This window comes from Abramis brama (genome assembly GCF_963993115.1).
Source record: "Abramis brama genome assembly, chromosome: 10".
Classification (NCBI taxonomy): Eukaryota; Metazoa; Chordata; class Actinopteri; order Cypriniformes; family Leuciscidae; genus Abramis; species Abramis brama.
This window is the reverse complement of record NC_139972.1, coordinates 9,312,231-9,328,019: the sequence shown is the minus strand read 5'-3', so window position 1 is coordinate 9,328,019 and position 15,789 is coordinate 9,312,231. Positions and strand designations below refer to the sequence as shown.

The window sequence follows — 15,789 nt, the reverse complement described above, 5'->3', positions numbered from 1 at the left end:
TTTTAGTCCTTCATAGAGGAGCACATGGCAAACACAAACCAAGACAGTGCCATGTACTCAAACACAAGACAAACTTAGAAACATGAAACAAAGACAACACAGACAAGGCTGCCAGGGCAGAACCCTGACAACAAGGGTTTCTCCACCAAGTGCTAAATTATGTTTTGCTTAGGGATCAAATACTTATTTCACATACTGAAATGCAAATCAATTTATAACTTATATATAATGTGTTTTTTTTTTCCTCTGGATTTGCTGGTTGGTATTATATTTTTTGCCATTATTGTGTATGTTGTTTGCACATTGCACTGATGTATGGATATACAGTTGTGTTCAGAAATATTCATAAACCTTGCATAATTTGCAAAATGTTAAATATACTTATTTTCTATTTGTATTGTTTGTTTGTTTTTTCAAAACTTTTAGTTTTGTGATAGTTGTTCATGAGTCCCTTGTTTGCCCTGAGCAGTTGAACTGCCCACTGTTATTTAAAAAAGTACTCAAGGTCCTGCACATTCTTTGTTTTACAGAAAGAAAGAAAAAAAATTATATATATATATTCTTCTACATATTTTAGTTCCCTTTCATACTTGAACATACCGAGAGAACTACAGCTGACTGTCAGCTAGAATGTAAATGGTTCTGCGTGTAAATGAGACAACTGTCTATTTCTGAAGATATATTCATCTACTGTATATTCGTCATTCAAAAAGGGAAACCGACGCTGCAGGCTGCAAATACACAAACCATAAACAAAGCAGTGTGTGCTTACAGTTTTGAATATCAAACCTGCTAAACACTTTCTTTATTCCACTCCGCTCATGTTAATATTGAAATAGCCTATTCGACAAGGAACACTCAGGTAAGATGACGTAACAATAGAACAGCCTTCTATCTGTACCGTTTTGACTTCTTTGCTCGCTGTTTTGCTATTATTCTCGTGTACTGACTCGTTCACTAAGCTGAACAGCCAATCAGATTTCTCTCTCTCCCCGACGGCCCAACGCTGATTCAACATGTCGAATTGGCCGGAAAAAAGCAGACGAGGACCAATTTCAGCCGACTGTGCGCAACTGTGCGGGACACACTGAGAAAACTTAGTTGGCCGACACACAAAAACTGTCCGACCGTCGGCTTAGTGTGTCCTGGGCTTAAGAGACCAATTTACTTCGAGTGTAACAAAACGAGCCAATTCATATTGGCATGCGATAATTGCATCAGCTGCTCTGCCTCGCAGCGAGAGCATAAGAGCAACAGGTGCGTCGCATATTTGCTTTTCGCTTCGGAGCCGAGCGGTTGTACTGTTCCTGCTCTGCAATCTTATCTGTGAGTGTTTCAACTTAAAAAATAGAAAAAAAATGAGTCTGCTTCTTTGGGAGAACGCCTCTTCAAAGCTGGTGTTGGATTACAGCGAAAGACAGTGCTGGCTGCGATCTCAAAGAGAGCAAAACAATGTGCTGTGAATCAGTGAATGTTTTTCCTTAGTGTTTTAACAATACTGACACCCTATGTATGCTGAAATATTGTACCTGAATGCAGATATATGTAGTAATTGATCCATGATCCATGAGTCGGATGATTTCTTAGACACACGGCTGGGCTCTGGTGAGTCTGATGATTTATTTTTAGTACTTAAAAGTGGTGGTGGATCCATAGACCAGTCACTTTTCATAGACACACTGCTGGGCTCTGGTGAGTCTGATGATTTATTTTTAGTACTTAAAAGTGGTGGTGGATCCATAGACCAGTCACTTTTCATAGACACACGGCTGGGCTCTGGTGAGACTGATGATTTCTTTTTAGTACTTAAAAGTGGTGGAGGATCCATAGACCAGTCACTCTTCATAGACACACGGCTGGGCTCTGGTGAGTCTGATTTTTTCTGCCGGACTGAACTGTAAGAGTGTAACATTTAGACTGTAACATTCGGCGCACCTCTAAAATCACATTCAATTAAAATAAATACATTAACAGACTGCGACAGAAATCCCCTCAATCATTAAATTGACCTCTAGTAAGAACCACTTCAATCTTAAACACTTAATTATTTACTTAGGGCACAAATAGGCACACAAAAATGTCACTAAATCACATACTTACTGTATACCCTTATGAAAAAGAAGTTTATTCAAGTGTGCTATTAGTATACTTATTTTAAACTAAAAATAAGAAAGTATACTTTCAGTCTACTTTTTATATACTTCTCAGAAATATACTTTATGTACTTCTCAGAAATATACTTCAAATTGCACTTAAGTATACTTGACTTATACTGACAGAAAAGTGTAAGTATATTTGGCCTATACTTGTTGATCGAGATATACTTAAAAGTATAATTAAGTATTCTAAGTATTCTTGGCTTGTACTTGTGTTTACTATTTTGATTGAGTAGCTTATTAAATATTTTTTTAAAAAAACATAATATTACACATCGTCTTATAAACTAGCCTAACATGTTCAGCTTTATATAGTAACAAACTTTCGGCTGGAAGAGCTTATATAGCAAATAAAATAAGCATGGAAAATAAGTTTATTCAAGTGTTCTATTAGTATACTTTTCAACTAAAAAGAAGAAAGCATACTTTCAGTCTACATTTTATATACTTCTCAAAAATATACTTAATTACACTTAAGTGTACTTGACTTATACTGAGAGAAAAGCCCAAGTATATTTGGCCTATACTTGTACTCAATCTTTTGATCGAGATATACTTAAAAGTTTAATTATTCAAAGTATACTTGGCTTGTAGTTGTGTTAACTCTTTTGATCGAGTAGCCTATTAAATATACTTTTTTTACATCATTTTTCATATACAGTCTTATGAAACTTTGTTTGAAAATATTGATTAGAATATTGATATAAAACAGATATGTTTCTAATTCTGCGTATCTGAATTTTTGTGTAGGCTAGTCCACTGGTGTACATAGGAATTTACTTTAATTCAACTTTTCCCCACCATTGACTGAACTTTCCAGCTACCCATGTTTTCACTGGTATACGTTAGGGGGCGCTATGACACATCTTCTAGTACAGAATCTCCGGATCAAAATACAGGAGAAGAAGAAGCTGAAACAAGTGATAGAAGATTGCTCACTCAAATGTAAAATAATGTGATCATCAAACAGCTTGTAAATCAAAACTGCTTAATGTTTCCAAATGAAATGAAGCGTAGGCCTAACCCATGAAGGAAAAATGACTGAAGCTGTGGGGGTGTCGGACTCGATTTACTCCATCTGTGTTTGATCATCGTTCTGAATCTGATCAAGGCGTAACTTAGTCTTTGACAAAAATGTGATTTTCTCAACTATTTTGTTTAAAATGTTGCCTTTCTTTATGAAACTTACCGACATTCAAGTGTTGATAAAAAAGGATGCATGAAGCTAATAAAATGTTTTTAAAATTAAAGTAGAGTTAAAGGTATTTTTCAAGTATAAAAAATAACATTTGAACATAGTAGTATAGGCCTACTGCAACTGCATAATTGTATATAAATAGTAAACTTTAAGTATAATGTTAAGTTCATTTAAAGAAAACTTGTAGTATAAAACTACTAAACTAGTAGTTTACTGAGAGTACACTAAAAGAGCAAAAATAATATATAAATGGTAAACTAGAAGTATGATGTTAAGTTCACTTAAAGAAAACTTGTAGTATAAAACTACTAAACTAGTAGTTTACTGAGAGTACACTAAAAGAAAACTTGCAAGTATACTTGCAGTATAAAACTACTAAACTAGTAGTTTACTGAGAGTACATTAAAAGAAAACTAGTAGTTTACTGAGAGTATACTTCAAAGTTGCTACAAGTATTACAATAGTGAACTACTAGTATACCCATAAGTTCACTTGCAGTGCAAATGAGAAACGTAATTATGAACTAGTTGTGCACTTAAAGTTTACTACTGTTACACTTTATAGTACACTTAAACATATACTTTTATATACTTCAAGTGGGCCAATTTAGTCCCAAGCAGTATTAAAATAGTACACTTACAAGTTTACTACTAGTACATATTGACATTAGTATACTTACTACATAAAGTATACTTAAAAATATACTTGAACATTACTCAAGTATACTTCATAAAATGACCTTGAAGTATACTTTTTTTTCGTAAGGGTAGCACATTAGCAAAACTAATTAATAAACATACACTTCCACTTTCAAGAGACAACATTTAAACATTTATTTTTGTGAAGATATGCTTTCTAATCTATATATTGGGATAGCATACTAAATGAAAAGAATTTTCAGTTGTATGTAAAAAACATATTGCACATTACAAAAGTTCTGCTATTAGTATATCTGTACCTGTGGCGGTTTCTGTGACGAAAAGACCGCAGCAGAGACATTGCTCTCATCATAGACAATACCTCAGCTATTTCTGAATCTGATGAACTTGATGTTCGTCTGTGATTAGAATAAAGGAAAAAGAGTGAGGTCATTATACTGGACACCAGTTCACATGATCTCCACCATCAGTCTTAACTGTTCCCATTCAGTCAGTCACGTTCGACGTTACGTTGATACTGACGTATTGGGGTCTCGCCTGGTAGTGGTAACAAAACGAGCCAATGAAAATTGGCCAGTGAGATTTGCATGCCGAGTCACACCTACCCGGACATACGGGTATAAATAAGACCGGCATTACTCACTTCATTCATATTTTGCTTTGGAGCTGAGCGGTTGGAAGAAGACAATCTCTCATATTTCAGTCACTTCTTCTGTTGAGCAGATTTCTCAAACAAGAGAGCAAAAAGCAATTTTCATTGCTTTTAGGTGTGATCTCCGATCTTTTTTCGCCAGCTCGTCGTGGGTTCTCATCTGCCGGTGTAAAGGCACATATCAGCGGCATTCATGTTCCCTAAAAGAGCAACACGAGTGATCAGCATCTTTTTCAAGATGTCTTTTCGACCGTGTGTTTCTGGATGTGGTCGATCCCTGACCTCATCTGACAGCAATGACCGGTGTCTCGCATACCGGTCAGACAGCATGCTGAGAGAGAGTTTGTGGATGGTAACGGCGTTGTAGCTTGTGCTGAATCAGATCCAGAGCTGACAGCCATGCTTTCCCGGGCCGCCGCGGGCATTGGGCTTGAGTGGAACCCTCCACCGTGTCCCGAGCGCTCGTGGTTGGATAATTGGTTCCTGGGTGTGGTGCACGGTCCAGTGCCTTTCTTCCCAGAGGTGCATGATGAGGTTCAGAAGACGTGGAAGGCATCTTTTACTGCCGAAGCAATTATTCTTTCTCCTCCCCTCTCAGCACCCTTGATGACGGGGCTGCCAAGGGTGACGTGGATGTTCCACAGGTAGAGAGTGCAATTGTGGTGCACTTGTGCCTGCAAAGTGCCGCCATCTGATGGAATTGTCCGCGCCTCCCGTCCAAGGTGGGTAAGACGATGGCAGCTCTGGCTCCTAAGGCTTACCCAGCAGCTGGATAGGCCGCCTCTGCCCTGCATGCCATGGCCATCCTGCAGGTCCATCAGGCAAAAGCTCTCAAAGAGCTGCACGAGGGTAGTTCTGAGCCGGGGTTATTGCAGGAACTGCGCACGGCGACTGACCTTGCCCTCCTGGCAACGAAAGTCATGGTGCGGGCCCTCAGCCAGACGATGTCCACTCTGGTGGTCCAGGAGTGTCATCTCTGCTTGGACCTGGCTGAGATGGACGCAGACAAAGTTTGCTTTCTCGATGCCCCCATCTCCCAGGCCTTTCCCAGCAGTTCTCGGCAGTCCAAAAGCAGACTGAGGCCATAAAACATATCTTTCCCCGGCGTGACACTGCCACCAAGCCACCGCGAGCTGCCCCAGTGCTGGTGCCACTCGCACAGAGCCTGACTAGCGCTTCCCAGCCCGTCCCATTGGCTCAATTTCCATCCTGAGATTAGTTATGCGAACACAGGGACGTGGTGCTCGGGCACTTCACCCATTTGGGTCTTCGGGTCAATTGGGAGAAGAGCAAGCTCTCCCCTATGCATAGCATCTCTTATCTCAGTGTGGAGTGGCACTCGGTCATAATGACAGCACATCTCACCAACGACCATGCGCAGTCGGTGCTGAACTGCCTGAATATGTTCAGGCAGAAGATAGCAGTTCCACTGAAGCAATTTCAGAGGCTCATGGAGCATATGGCATCCGCAGCCGTGGTCATGCCGCTCGGATTGATGCATATGAGACCGATTCAGCACTGGCTAAACGGCCGACTCCCGAGAGGGGCATGGCGCGCTCCATGTGGCCATCACACCAAGCTGTCGCCAAACATTCAGCCCGTCGTCGGACCTTGCATTTCTACGGGCCGGAGAGCCTCTAGAACTAGCATCCAGGCATGTTGTTGTCACGACAGATGGCTCCACCACCAGCTGGGGTGACGTTTGCTACGGGCATGCTGCCTCGGGCTCCTGGACAGGACCTCGACTGCAGTGGCATATCAATTGCTTCAAGTTGCTAGCAGTACTCCTTGCCCTACGCCGGTTTCGACCTTTGCTGCACGGCAAGCATGTTCTGTTCCGGGCGGACAACACACCGACCGTAGCATAAATCAACCATGAAGGTGGTCTTCGCCCCCGTCACATGTCACAACTCGCCCGCCAACTCTGCTCTCTCAGGGACGAGGCACCATATGGCACCTCAGAGTGTCCTGTCCCTGTCCCTTCCATCCCGTCTGGTATTGAGCACTAGCCTCGGGCTTGCATGGGGCGCTGGGTAGGTTACGACTTTGTGAGAGCAGTTCGCTAAGTGGCACACGGCCTGGCGAAGGTATAATGCGTGTATGTCTTTTCAGCGCTCCAGTGAAGTTCACTTAATTTATTGGAATTTAGTTTTAGTATTACTTTAGCTCTATGCGTAATCTGACTCCAATTTCAAATGATAATCAAATTTAGATTGTGTTTCTGATCAGATATGAATTAGATATGAAAATATTGATTATGAATTAATTTAGATCTTTGATTATTCTGGGCATCTCATAATTTCAAATATTCGTTCATTACGGACCTCGTGTCGCTTTGAGACGTCACGTTGCGAATGTGCGCTCACGATCACAAACTAGCCAGTCCTGAAATAGTCAGAGGGTGCAGTGCAAGTATTTTACCCTAAGCAGCCGCTCACTGCAGACCCATAGGTGTAATTTTTTTATAATATTTGCAGCGTACAACATGCTAAGTCAGGAGATAGTCAGAAATCAGAAGGTCTTCCTAAGATGTGCCCCATGCTCCATTCAAAGTGCCTTCAGTTTGATCTATCCTGGACAAAGATTTGCGGAAACACCAGACTACACATTAATCTACTAAAATGAATGATTTCTAAAACTTCAGAATAAAACAAGATGTAACATTTATTTGTCAGGGGTGAGTTGAAGTCAAACAAGGGGACAAGGAGATAAGTTTGGGCAGGACAAGGTTCTGTGCTCTGTCTTTGCTATCTGTTGTCCAGGGTGCATTTTATGGCTTTATTGCAGGGTGCGTTTTGTTTTAGCAGGAAAATCAGTTCTTACAGCTGCTTTCCAGCATCTACGTCTCCAACACTCGTAACACAGTTCAGTGGCTGTGGCGCTTTCCATATGGCCCCAATACGTCAGTATCGAAGTAAAGTCAAACGTGACTGACTGAATGGGAACATCTATAGGAAATTAATGTAAATGGACATCACTTCCCCCTGCCACAGCCATGAACCACCACTGAATGGCTGGGCTCTTGTCTCGGCTCCTCAACAAAGCATGAATGAAGTAAGTAATGCCGGTCCTATGTATTTATACCAGTACGTCCGGGTAGGTGTGACTCGGCATGCAAATCTCACTGGCCAATGTTCATTGGCTCATTTTGTAACCACTTGGAGGTGACTGGGCTCCCAGGTAAGACCCCAATACATCAATATCGACGTAACGTCTCTGTTCCCTGCTTCAGGGAATGGGGGTTACATTAGTAACCTAGACGTTCCCACACATGTACCAAGATTTCACAGTTTTAATACATGTTTGTTCATTTTAGATTTAAAACATACAGACATATGAACATACACATTTACTGTACACATATGGCAAAGGACCACTTGCTACCCATTATGTCTACATTAACATCTTTTTCAATAATTTCATATTCCAGAGTAAATTATTCTGTAAATAGCATACAGTTACCACATAACATTATAACATTTTACAAGTTTTTGTCCCGGAAACACTCAAGCAATTTTTATGCAGTTACTAGGAGAAAAATAATACTATACAACTATGCAATTATACTATAATATAAAACTGACATATCTTTATACCTGACTTCACTGTGGAATTCTACTGGTGTATCAATATGTACTATTTCAAGTCTTTAATAAGAGTACCTGATTTCTGCATGAATATCATCACTGGATTTTTGAGTGTCATCCATATTGGAGCTCGATAGGCAGATCTCTTCCACTTTCACCAAAACACTGACTCACAAACCTACACCAACAGAGTCACAATATTAATATTTAGTATTATTTTAAACAATAGGCTGTGTGTATTTTTTTCTTTTTGAAAGTGTTATGTAAATGTGTAAAATTAACAGAGAATATGGTCATCGAAAGCATTTTGTATCAAAGCAATGACAAACTGATCCACAGTTTAGAGCTCAGACTCTGCGGTTGTACTGACAGTCTGAAGAGTTTTGAAAATATCTACTAGTATTGAGAAATACATAACTAATTGTTAAAAAACATGTGGTTGCTGACTGGACTGTACTGCATACAGAAGGGGTTTTCAAAACAATAACTAATTAGTTGTTACTGTGCTACAACGATTATTTTAAATTGTTGCTTAATTAAGATTAATTTAATTTTAAAGATTAATTTAAATAATTTTATTAATTTACTCTTGGGGAGCAACTTACCAAGCAGAAAAAATAACAGTAGCCTATACGAATGAAAAAATAAGTGGTTTAGTGATTACAAATTCAACGTTTCACAGTAGACTGCATTACCTTGGTTACTTAATAACCAATACACTGTACAGTATGTACTAAAAGCAATCTTCACGAATGCAATTATTATTAAAGCTGCAAGCAGCATTTATCGGGGTTCAAGCAGTTAAGGCCTTTAAGCACACAAGCATCAAAAGACATTAAGTTTTATTTAGCAAGCATTTAACAACTGCCATCATAGATGAAAAAGTCAATTTACAGCCAATACAGGCAGTTTACCATAGGAAATATATGGTTTTAAAGCATTTTTACAGTTATAGCACCTTTTTGCCTGAGTCTTCTTACAGTCTTGCCTGATCTCCACCACTTTTATTAGTAGTACTCAAAGTGTGCCCATATATATGTGTCAAATTTGTTGTAAATATGTAATTTTGATAAGGAGTTTAGACAATTATATTCAGTGGCGTAACGAGCCAACACTGGGCCCTTAAGTAGGATTATCAAGGCCGGCCCCTTGATGACGCAATTGATGACATTGATGACGCAATGTCCGTGAGTAGGCTACCATGAATAGGGCAGGATATGATCATACACAGCATATAAGAGATGAGATGATTAACAAAATAAGGAGTAGCCTATGCTCACCAAAAAACAAAAAAAACAACAAAAAAAAACACTGGTGACAGCGCACCATAACACATTGTTAGGCCTAGGTCCAAATACATAAAAAAGATGCTCTCTTACATTATAGCGGGATTTTCCAGGCTTTCCTATGTGCAACTGCAAAGTTGTCGATTAGATCAGGATTGTGCGCACGGCATTCTCAATTGACCCTTCGCAGGGAGTTTGATTGACAGGCGATCTGACTAATCATAATCCGCCATTTTGTCCAACAAAGCAGTCAGGAGAGTTAGTGGATTAACATTGGAGGATTTAAATTTGAAAAACAAAGTGTGCTGACGTCTTAGCACTTTAAAACAACATTCCTTTTATGTTCATTCATGTTTATTTTAATGCTATAAATTAACTAGAAGGAAGAGATGATCGGTTCACGAGCAGCTTTAACTGAGCCTCGAGTCTACAGCGATCTGTCAGACACATTAAAGAGTCACAAAATGGTATTTATTGTTTAAATGTCTCTAAAAAATGACTACATTTGAAAGGTGAAACTTTGTTTCATATCAAAAGTACTTGTCTGTCAGCGCGCAGTCTCCTCTCTGATCCGCAATGTATTTTTCACTGCGTGAGAACTTGGTGTGGTGTGAGAGTGGCGTCGCTTGTCAGACATAGCAACAGTAACTAAAGTGGGCGGGTCTTTGCGAATGGTCATTGACAGTATGGACGGGGATTCGCCAGTCCCAATTCAAAACAAATTTCATCACAATCCATCATTGTTCGTTTCAAACATGTGAGAGCATCAAAATTATCCATGGGTGAAATTGATTGGATTTAATTTATTTTTTTGTCAGTTCCTATCATAATTTTAACATTTTGGCGTTATTGTTTAGCTATTTACCTATGTTTTCAAATTTCCTTTGTTTTTTTGTTGTTGTCTCGATCGGACTAACGGCTTTGAAGATAACCACAATTTTTTAAAGCTCTAAATGACACTTACAAAAACCATAAGGCGAAACCTGGCATGTTTGGTATTGTTGGACTCGGCAAGGATTCAGGAGTCTTAGGAGGTCCCTCCTGTGAAAAAACACTGGCTTGAAACTTCTAAGGCTCCTTCAAGGCATTGTGCCAATGACGTATACTGAGTTTTTTGAGATACACCAATGTTCTCATAGACTACCATGGCACCCTGGACAAAGACACTGCGTGCCAATTTTCAGTAGACTAACGGTTGGGTGCGCTTATAGCTATTTTCATGATTTTTTTAACTGTTATAGCGCCACCAAGTGGCCAATTGTCACGATTTTTTCATGTCAACTCAGATTGAACTTATGAACGTGTCCCAAGTTTAGGGAAAATATCTCTTTCCGCTCACAAGTTATAACCATTTTATAGCGCCACCAAGTGGCCAATTGTCATGATTTTTTTTTCACGTGACCTCAGAATGAGCTCATGAACATGTGTCCTAAGTTTTGAGAAAATATCTCTTTCCGTTCACAATTTATAACCGTTTTAGTAAAAGTGGCCCTGCATGGTGCCATCAAATATTTTGGTTCCCCTTATCAACCGTTAATTGAATTTTTTAATTTTTTGAATGATTATTGATTGTCAGACTCCAGAGAATATTCTTGCAGTGGTTTGGTTCCGATCGGGCCAAAAACCTAGGAGAAGTTCGCAAAAATAGGTTTTTAAAAAAAATGCAATTTCCCCTGAATTGCCGCCTCGAGCCAAGGAATCCAACGATATAATACACTTGAGCCTAGGCCTAACGGTTGATGAGTTATGAGCCATTTTGTACTTTTGAGCGCTGTAGCGCCCCCGTCAGGCCGACCGGGGCGGGCCTTGGTGACACTGTAGGCGGTGTGAGTACTACCAGCCCCCAAAGTTTCAAGTCTCTACGACTTACGGTTTGGTCTGCCCGATTAGTTTTATGTCTGAATGTTGCATCATGGGAAAATTAACAATAACAATAGGGTTTCAGCACTTCGTGCTTGAACCCCTACAAATATTCCTTACTATAACCCTTACTTTGGCTTTTTAATATTTACTTATATTTGTAATGGCTTGTTTTGATGTCAGATGAACTGTTCAACATACAGTAGTATTAATGACTCATTATAGCCAGAAGGGGGCGTTGTTGAATTATTTTCAAATAGGTTTGAAAAGTTATCTGGTTTGCAGGGTCTTGTCTGACAGCTGCCAGAGTTCGTGCCAGGTGCCACGGTGAAGGGGACACCAGACATAACAATTACTGTATTATTTCATATACTGTATCTTTACTTCATATTTAATAACACACACTACACACATGTTTTGCAATTCTGACAAAGTGATGCAGTTGTTTTATGCACAAAATAGTCCCTGACAAAAACAAACTTTCACTTTTGTTTAGGCTTGAGGCCAAGTCAGGCAAAACCAGGGTGAGAATGTCTCGATCCCCCCTGAAGCACATCAAAACAAGATGAATAGAAAATATTGAAACAAAAGAAATATTGATATCAAATATTGGAATTCATTTTAAAATGTATTCAAATAAAAAACTGTTCGTTATCAAATATATGCAGTCTTGCCATTTGAAAATGTAATATAGCCATCAGTAGCTACATAAATTGTGATATAAAATAACCCCAATACAATAACCGAACAGACTAAACCTATAGTTTTAATTATCTTCAATTTCCATAAAAAAATAAAAAAAAAATTATAATTTACACTCCTACCAACAGGAAGTCGTCTCTTGGTTTAAGTGTGTGTGTGTGTGTGTGTGTGTGTGTTTGTTTGGTTTTATTATTATTATTTTTTATCAGTTTTAATAATAAAATTTAAATTTTCAACATGATGACAATATATTAAAGATGCTTAATTGAGAACGGATATTGGATATCTCCAATGGTGTTGCCATGGCGAGGAATTAAAGTAATGTCAAAAAAGAAAACAAGTCTTATTTAAACAGGCAATTATACACCATTTATTTTAAACTGGGTAAATGTAAAAGAACCATATCAAAGTCGTCTAATTTTTTACTGCAGCAGATTGTGCCACCATGAGACCGTGAACCACAACAGCCACATCCATGAGATAATTTAAATTTAGATGACTCTCATGTTATATGATGTCATAGGTCCCTTTGAAATGATTGGATTGTTATCTTTTGCTGTTCAAATTGTTTTAAGTCCAGTATTTATCTTAAGGTCTTTTTATATTATTATTAACCTAATTATTAAAATAATCATATAAAATCATGTAAGTGCCCTACAAATGAACTGGTGATAGAACCATTTGTAGCCTGACAATGCATTTTCTCGAGATTTTACAAATGGTGTTCATATAGCCTACCAGATATAAATATAACCTTAGCTTTTTGTATTAAATAATGACATTTGTTACTCACCTTTTCTGATATTACAATGTGACGCAGTTAGCCTACTTTGATGGTGAAACATTTCAAGGCTACTTTCACTTTGCTGGCTTGTAGGCTATAGAGATGTAAACATGGAAGAAACCATTTCAGCGTCCGTCGTTTTTTCTTAGCCTATTGGTAGTTTTGTATATTAAAGCGTCGCATTCATATGCATTGGTGGGGGTTGTCGCACCGGTGGGGGTTGTCGATGAATCCACATTCGACCGTCCAGAGTCCAGACACGTCCGCCATCTTGGAGCGGTCAGCGTGTCGACACTCACAGTAAGAATCAATGATGACACAACATTGCGCAGCTTCTGGTTGAAAAAACCACCGAGATTGAATTCCCCGAGAAATGCCTTTTACTGCATTTTACTGGTGAGAATGTGTTGGTTTGTGTTTTTGTATAAACTCAATATTTAGACTAGTCTAGAAGGTAAATCATCTGCTGAAGTCTTTCGCAGATATGTTTAATGAATGAGTTGCTGCATTATGACAAAATGAACTATCCTAAAGATATTTAAATATGCCCCAAATACTTAAGGGTATTTGCCCCAAATTATGCGAATTTGTATTGGGGATTTTGGGAAAAGAAATTTGTATTTTCTGATTCAAATCCATATTTACTTAAATAATACAATTTGAAGTTGAGTCTTGATTTTTCACACACTCATTTTTTGGACTTAAAAATCTTTAAAGAAAGTAATGGTGTGTTACATGATACCACTATTTTTTAGAAAAGAAACTGGCAGAAATACCATATTAAGAGCAGACAGCTTTCACCCTTTATGGATGACTGACCGATATTATTCCTTTTGGACAGTTTCAGAGGTTGAAAAGAATATGCGACAAGGAAGAAGATTTTGACATCAGGGCCGAAGATATGACTCAAAGATTTCAGGAACGAGGGTACAAAAATAGTGTGATAAAGCAGACAATAAAGTAAGAAACATCAATAGAGATGAGTTATTATTACAAAAACATAAATCACAAGATTCAGATAATTCGGTTTATTTCGTGACACAGTATAGCACAGAGGCAAATATAATTGTGTTACCCATAAAATGATAACATTAACTTGGATTTTGTGTTTTTTCTTTTCTTTATTCCACTTGTGTAGGACTCACAATGTACACATTTATGTGTGTGTGCGGTCAAACTGTAAATAGATATTTACAGAAATATCTACAAAGATATTCCCTACAACGCAAATATCACGTGTGGTATGTAGCTATTAGCATTAAACATTATCACATGTGTGTGATACACCTGTCAACACACATTACTAAAACAGCATTACAACACGTATTAGATCTGTTTAACAAATAAATGCAACATATATTGCTTGAATATTTCAATAGGCAATAAACTATAAATATCAAACCAAACATAATAGCCTAAACAAACTAACATTAGGCGTTTAGGCGCTAATCGCATGAGCCCACAGAATCAACGTCCTTAAAGGGGGCAGCACCCTACATTAAGAAAATTATAAAAAGTAATTGGGAAATTGTGATGAGTGACCCTCATCTCAGGGAAGTCATGCCTGAATCTCCTTCCATTGCATTCTGGAAAGCACATAAAGATAAATTAGTGAGAAATCATCTTCCCTCTAAGAAATCAAATACCTGGTTACGTTCCAGTGCAGGAACTTACAGATGTGGCAACTGCAATCACTGTAACAATATGGTTAAGACTAATATGTTTAAAGATGTAACCTTAGGCCTTGAATTGATCAAGTAATATTAAGTAATAATTACACATTAGTTTTACATGCTTTCCCAATTACATTTATTCTCTGATATGTTCTTACCAGAGCAACTTAAAGGAATGGTTGATCCCAAAATGAAACTTCTGTCAACATTTACTCGACCAAAAGAAAATATTTTGAAAAACATTGCTTAAAGAACATTGGACCCCGCTCTCACCACACTGACTTTCAATGTTTGGACAAAAAAACTAAAACCTAACCCTAAAAAAAAAAAACAGATACCTATTTTGTATAAAAGATACCTTAAAAAACAACACCTTATATCACATACACCTGTTAATGCACCGCACTGAGTATGTCAGGTGGCTTGAACTTTCTATTAAAACAACCGTGATTGGACTTTTGTGCATTCTTACCGATGCCCTGTGATGAACCCAATTAAGTCAGAACCAGTCAATACAGTCCAGTAACCTACTTAACACTTACATTCATACATATAACAAAAGGACGCCTATATGTCTATTGGACTGTAAGCCGGCAGGTTTAAATAAACCGTTATTGATTCAAAGAGCTGATAAGGTAGCCTAATAATAAAAGTTTTCATCAAAATTGATAGTGTTTAATAACTATGCACACAGTAAAATGTGACCCTGTAAATGTATAGTTTTAAGGTAAAATGGAAAATAAAATAAATAAAATGCAATATATGCAGGATATTAAAAATACTTAAGTGAAAAATTATTAGCACCCCCTCTGAACTCTTACCAAAATGATTGGCATACCTGCAAGTCATGTGACCATTAACCGACATCAGAGAACCATGAATTAATTTTATTATTTGTTGCAATGTTGAGAAAACTTCAAAAAAAAAGTGAAATGATTTCTGTAAATTCAGTGATCAAATGCTGAGTGGGTCTCAATGATAGGCTCATGACTAGTGGCTAATATAATCTACCGGTAAAGTACTTAAAGGGTTAGTTCACCCAAAAAAACAAACAAAAATAACGACTTTATTCCACTTTTCATTTCATGCTCCTGTGACCCGTTTCAATAGGGCACGCTCTCTGTAGGCATGTTTACATTAACAGATGATTTACCATGAGAACGACTGACATCTCTATCTTTTCAAACAGATTACATAAACAGAGAGTTTTTGTTTTGAAATATATAATTTAA

General features: G+C 38.1%; 1 protein-coding gene across 1 annotated transcript; it reads right to left on the bottom strand.

Moving 5' to 3' along the window:
• On the bottom strand, nucleotides 1–13,123 carry LOC311090628 (uncharacterized protein). Its single transcript, XM_084126043.1, has 4 exons — nucleotides 12,894–13,123; nucleotides 8,328–8,430; nucleotides 4,313–4,411; nucleotides 1–1,895 (listed from the first exon to the last, which is right to left on the bottom strand). The coding sequence occupies exons 2-4, from the start codon at nucleotides 8,372–8,374 to the stop codon at nucleotides 1,490–1,492; spliced, it is 552 nt and encodes a 183-aa protein (XP_083982169.1). The 5' UTR covers nucleotides 8,375–8,430; nucleotides 12,894–13,123; the 3' UTR covers nucleotides 1–1,489.
• Between the last annotated feature and the right edge of the window lie 2,666 nt (nucleotides 13,124–15,789).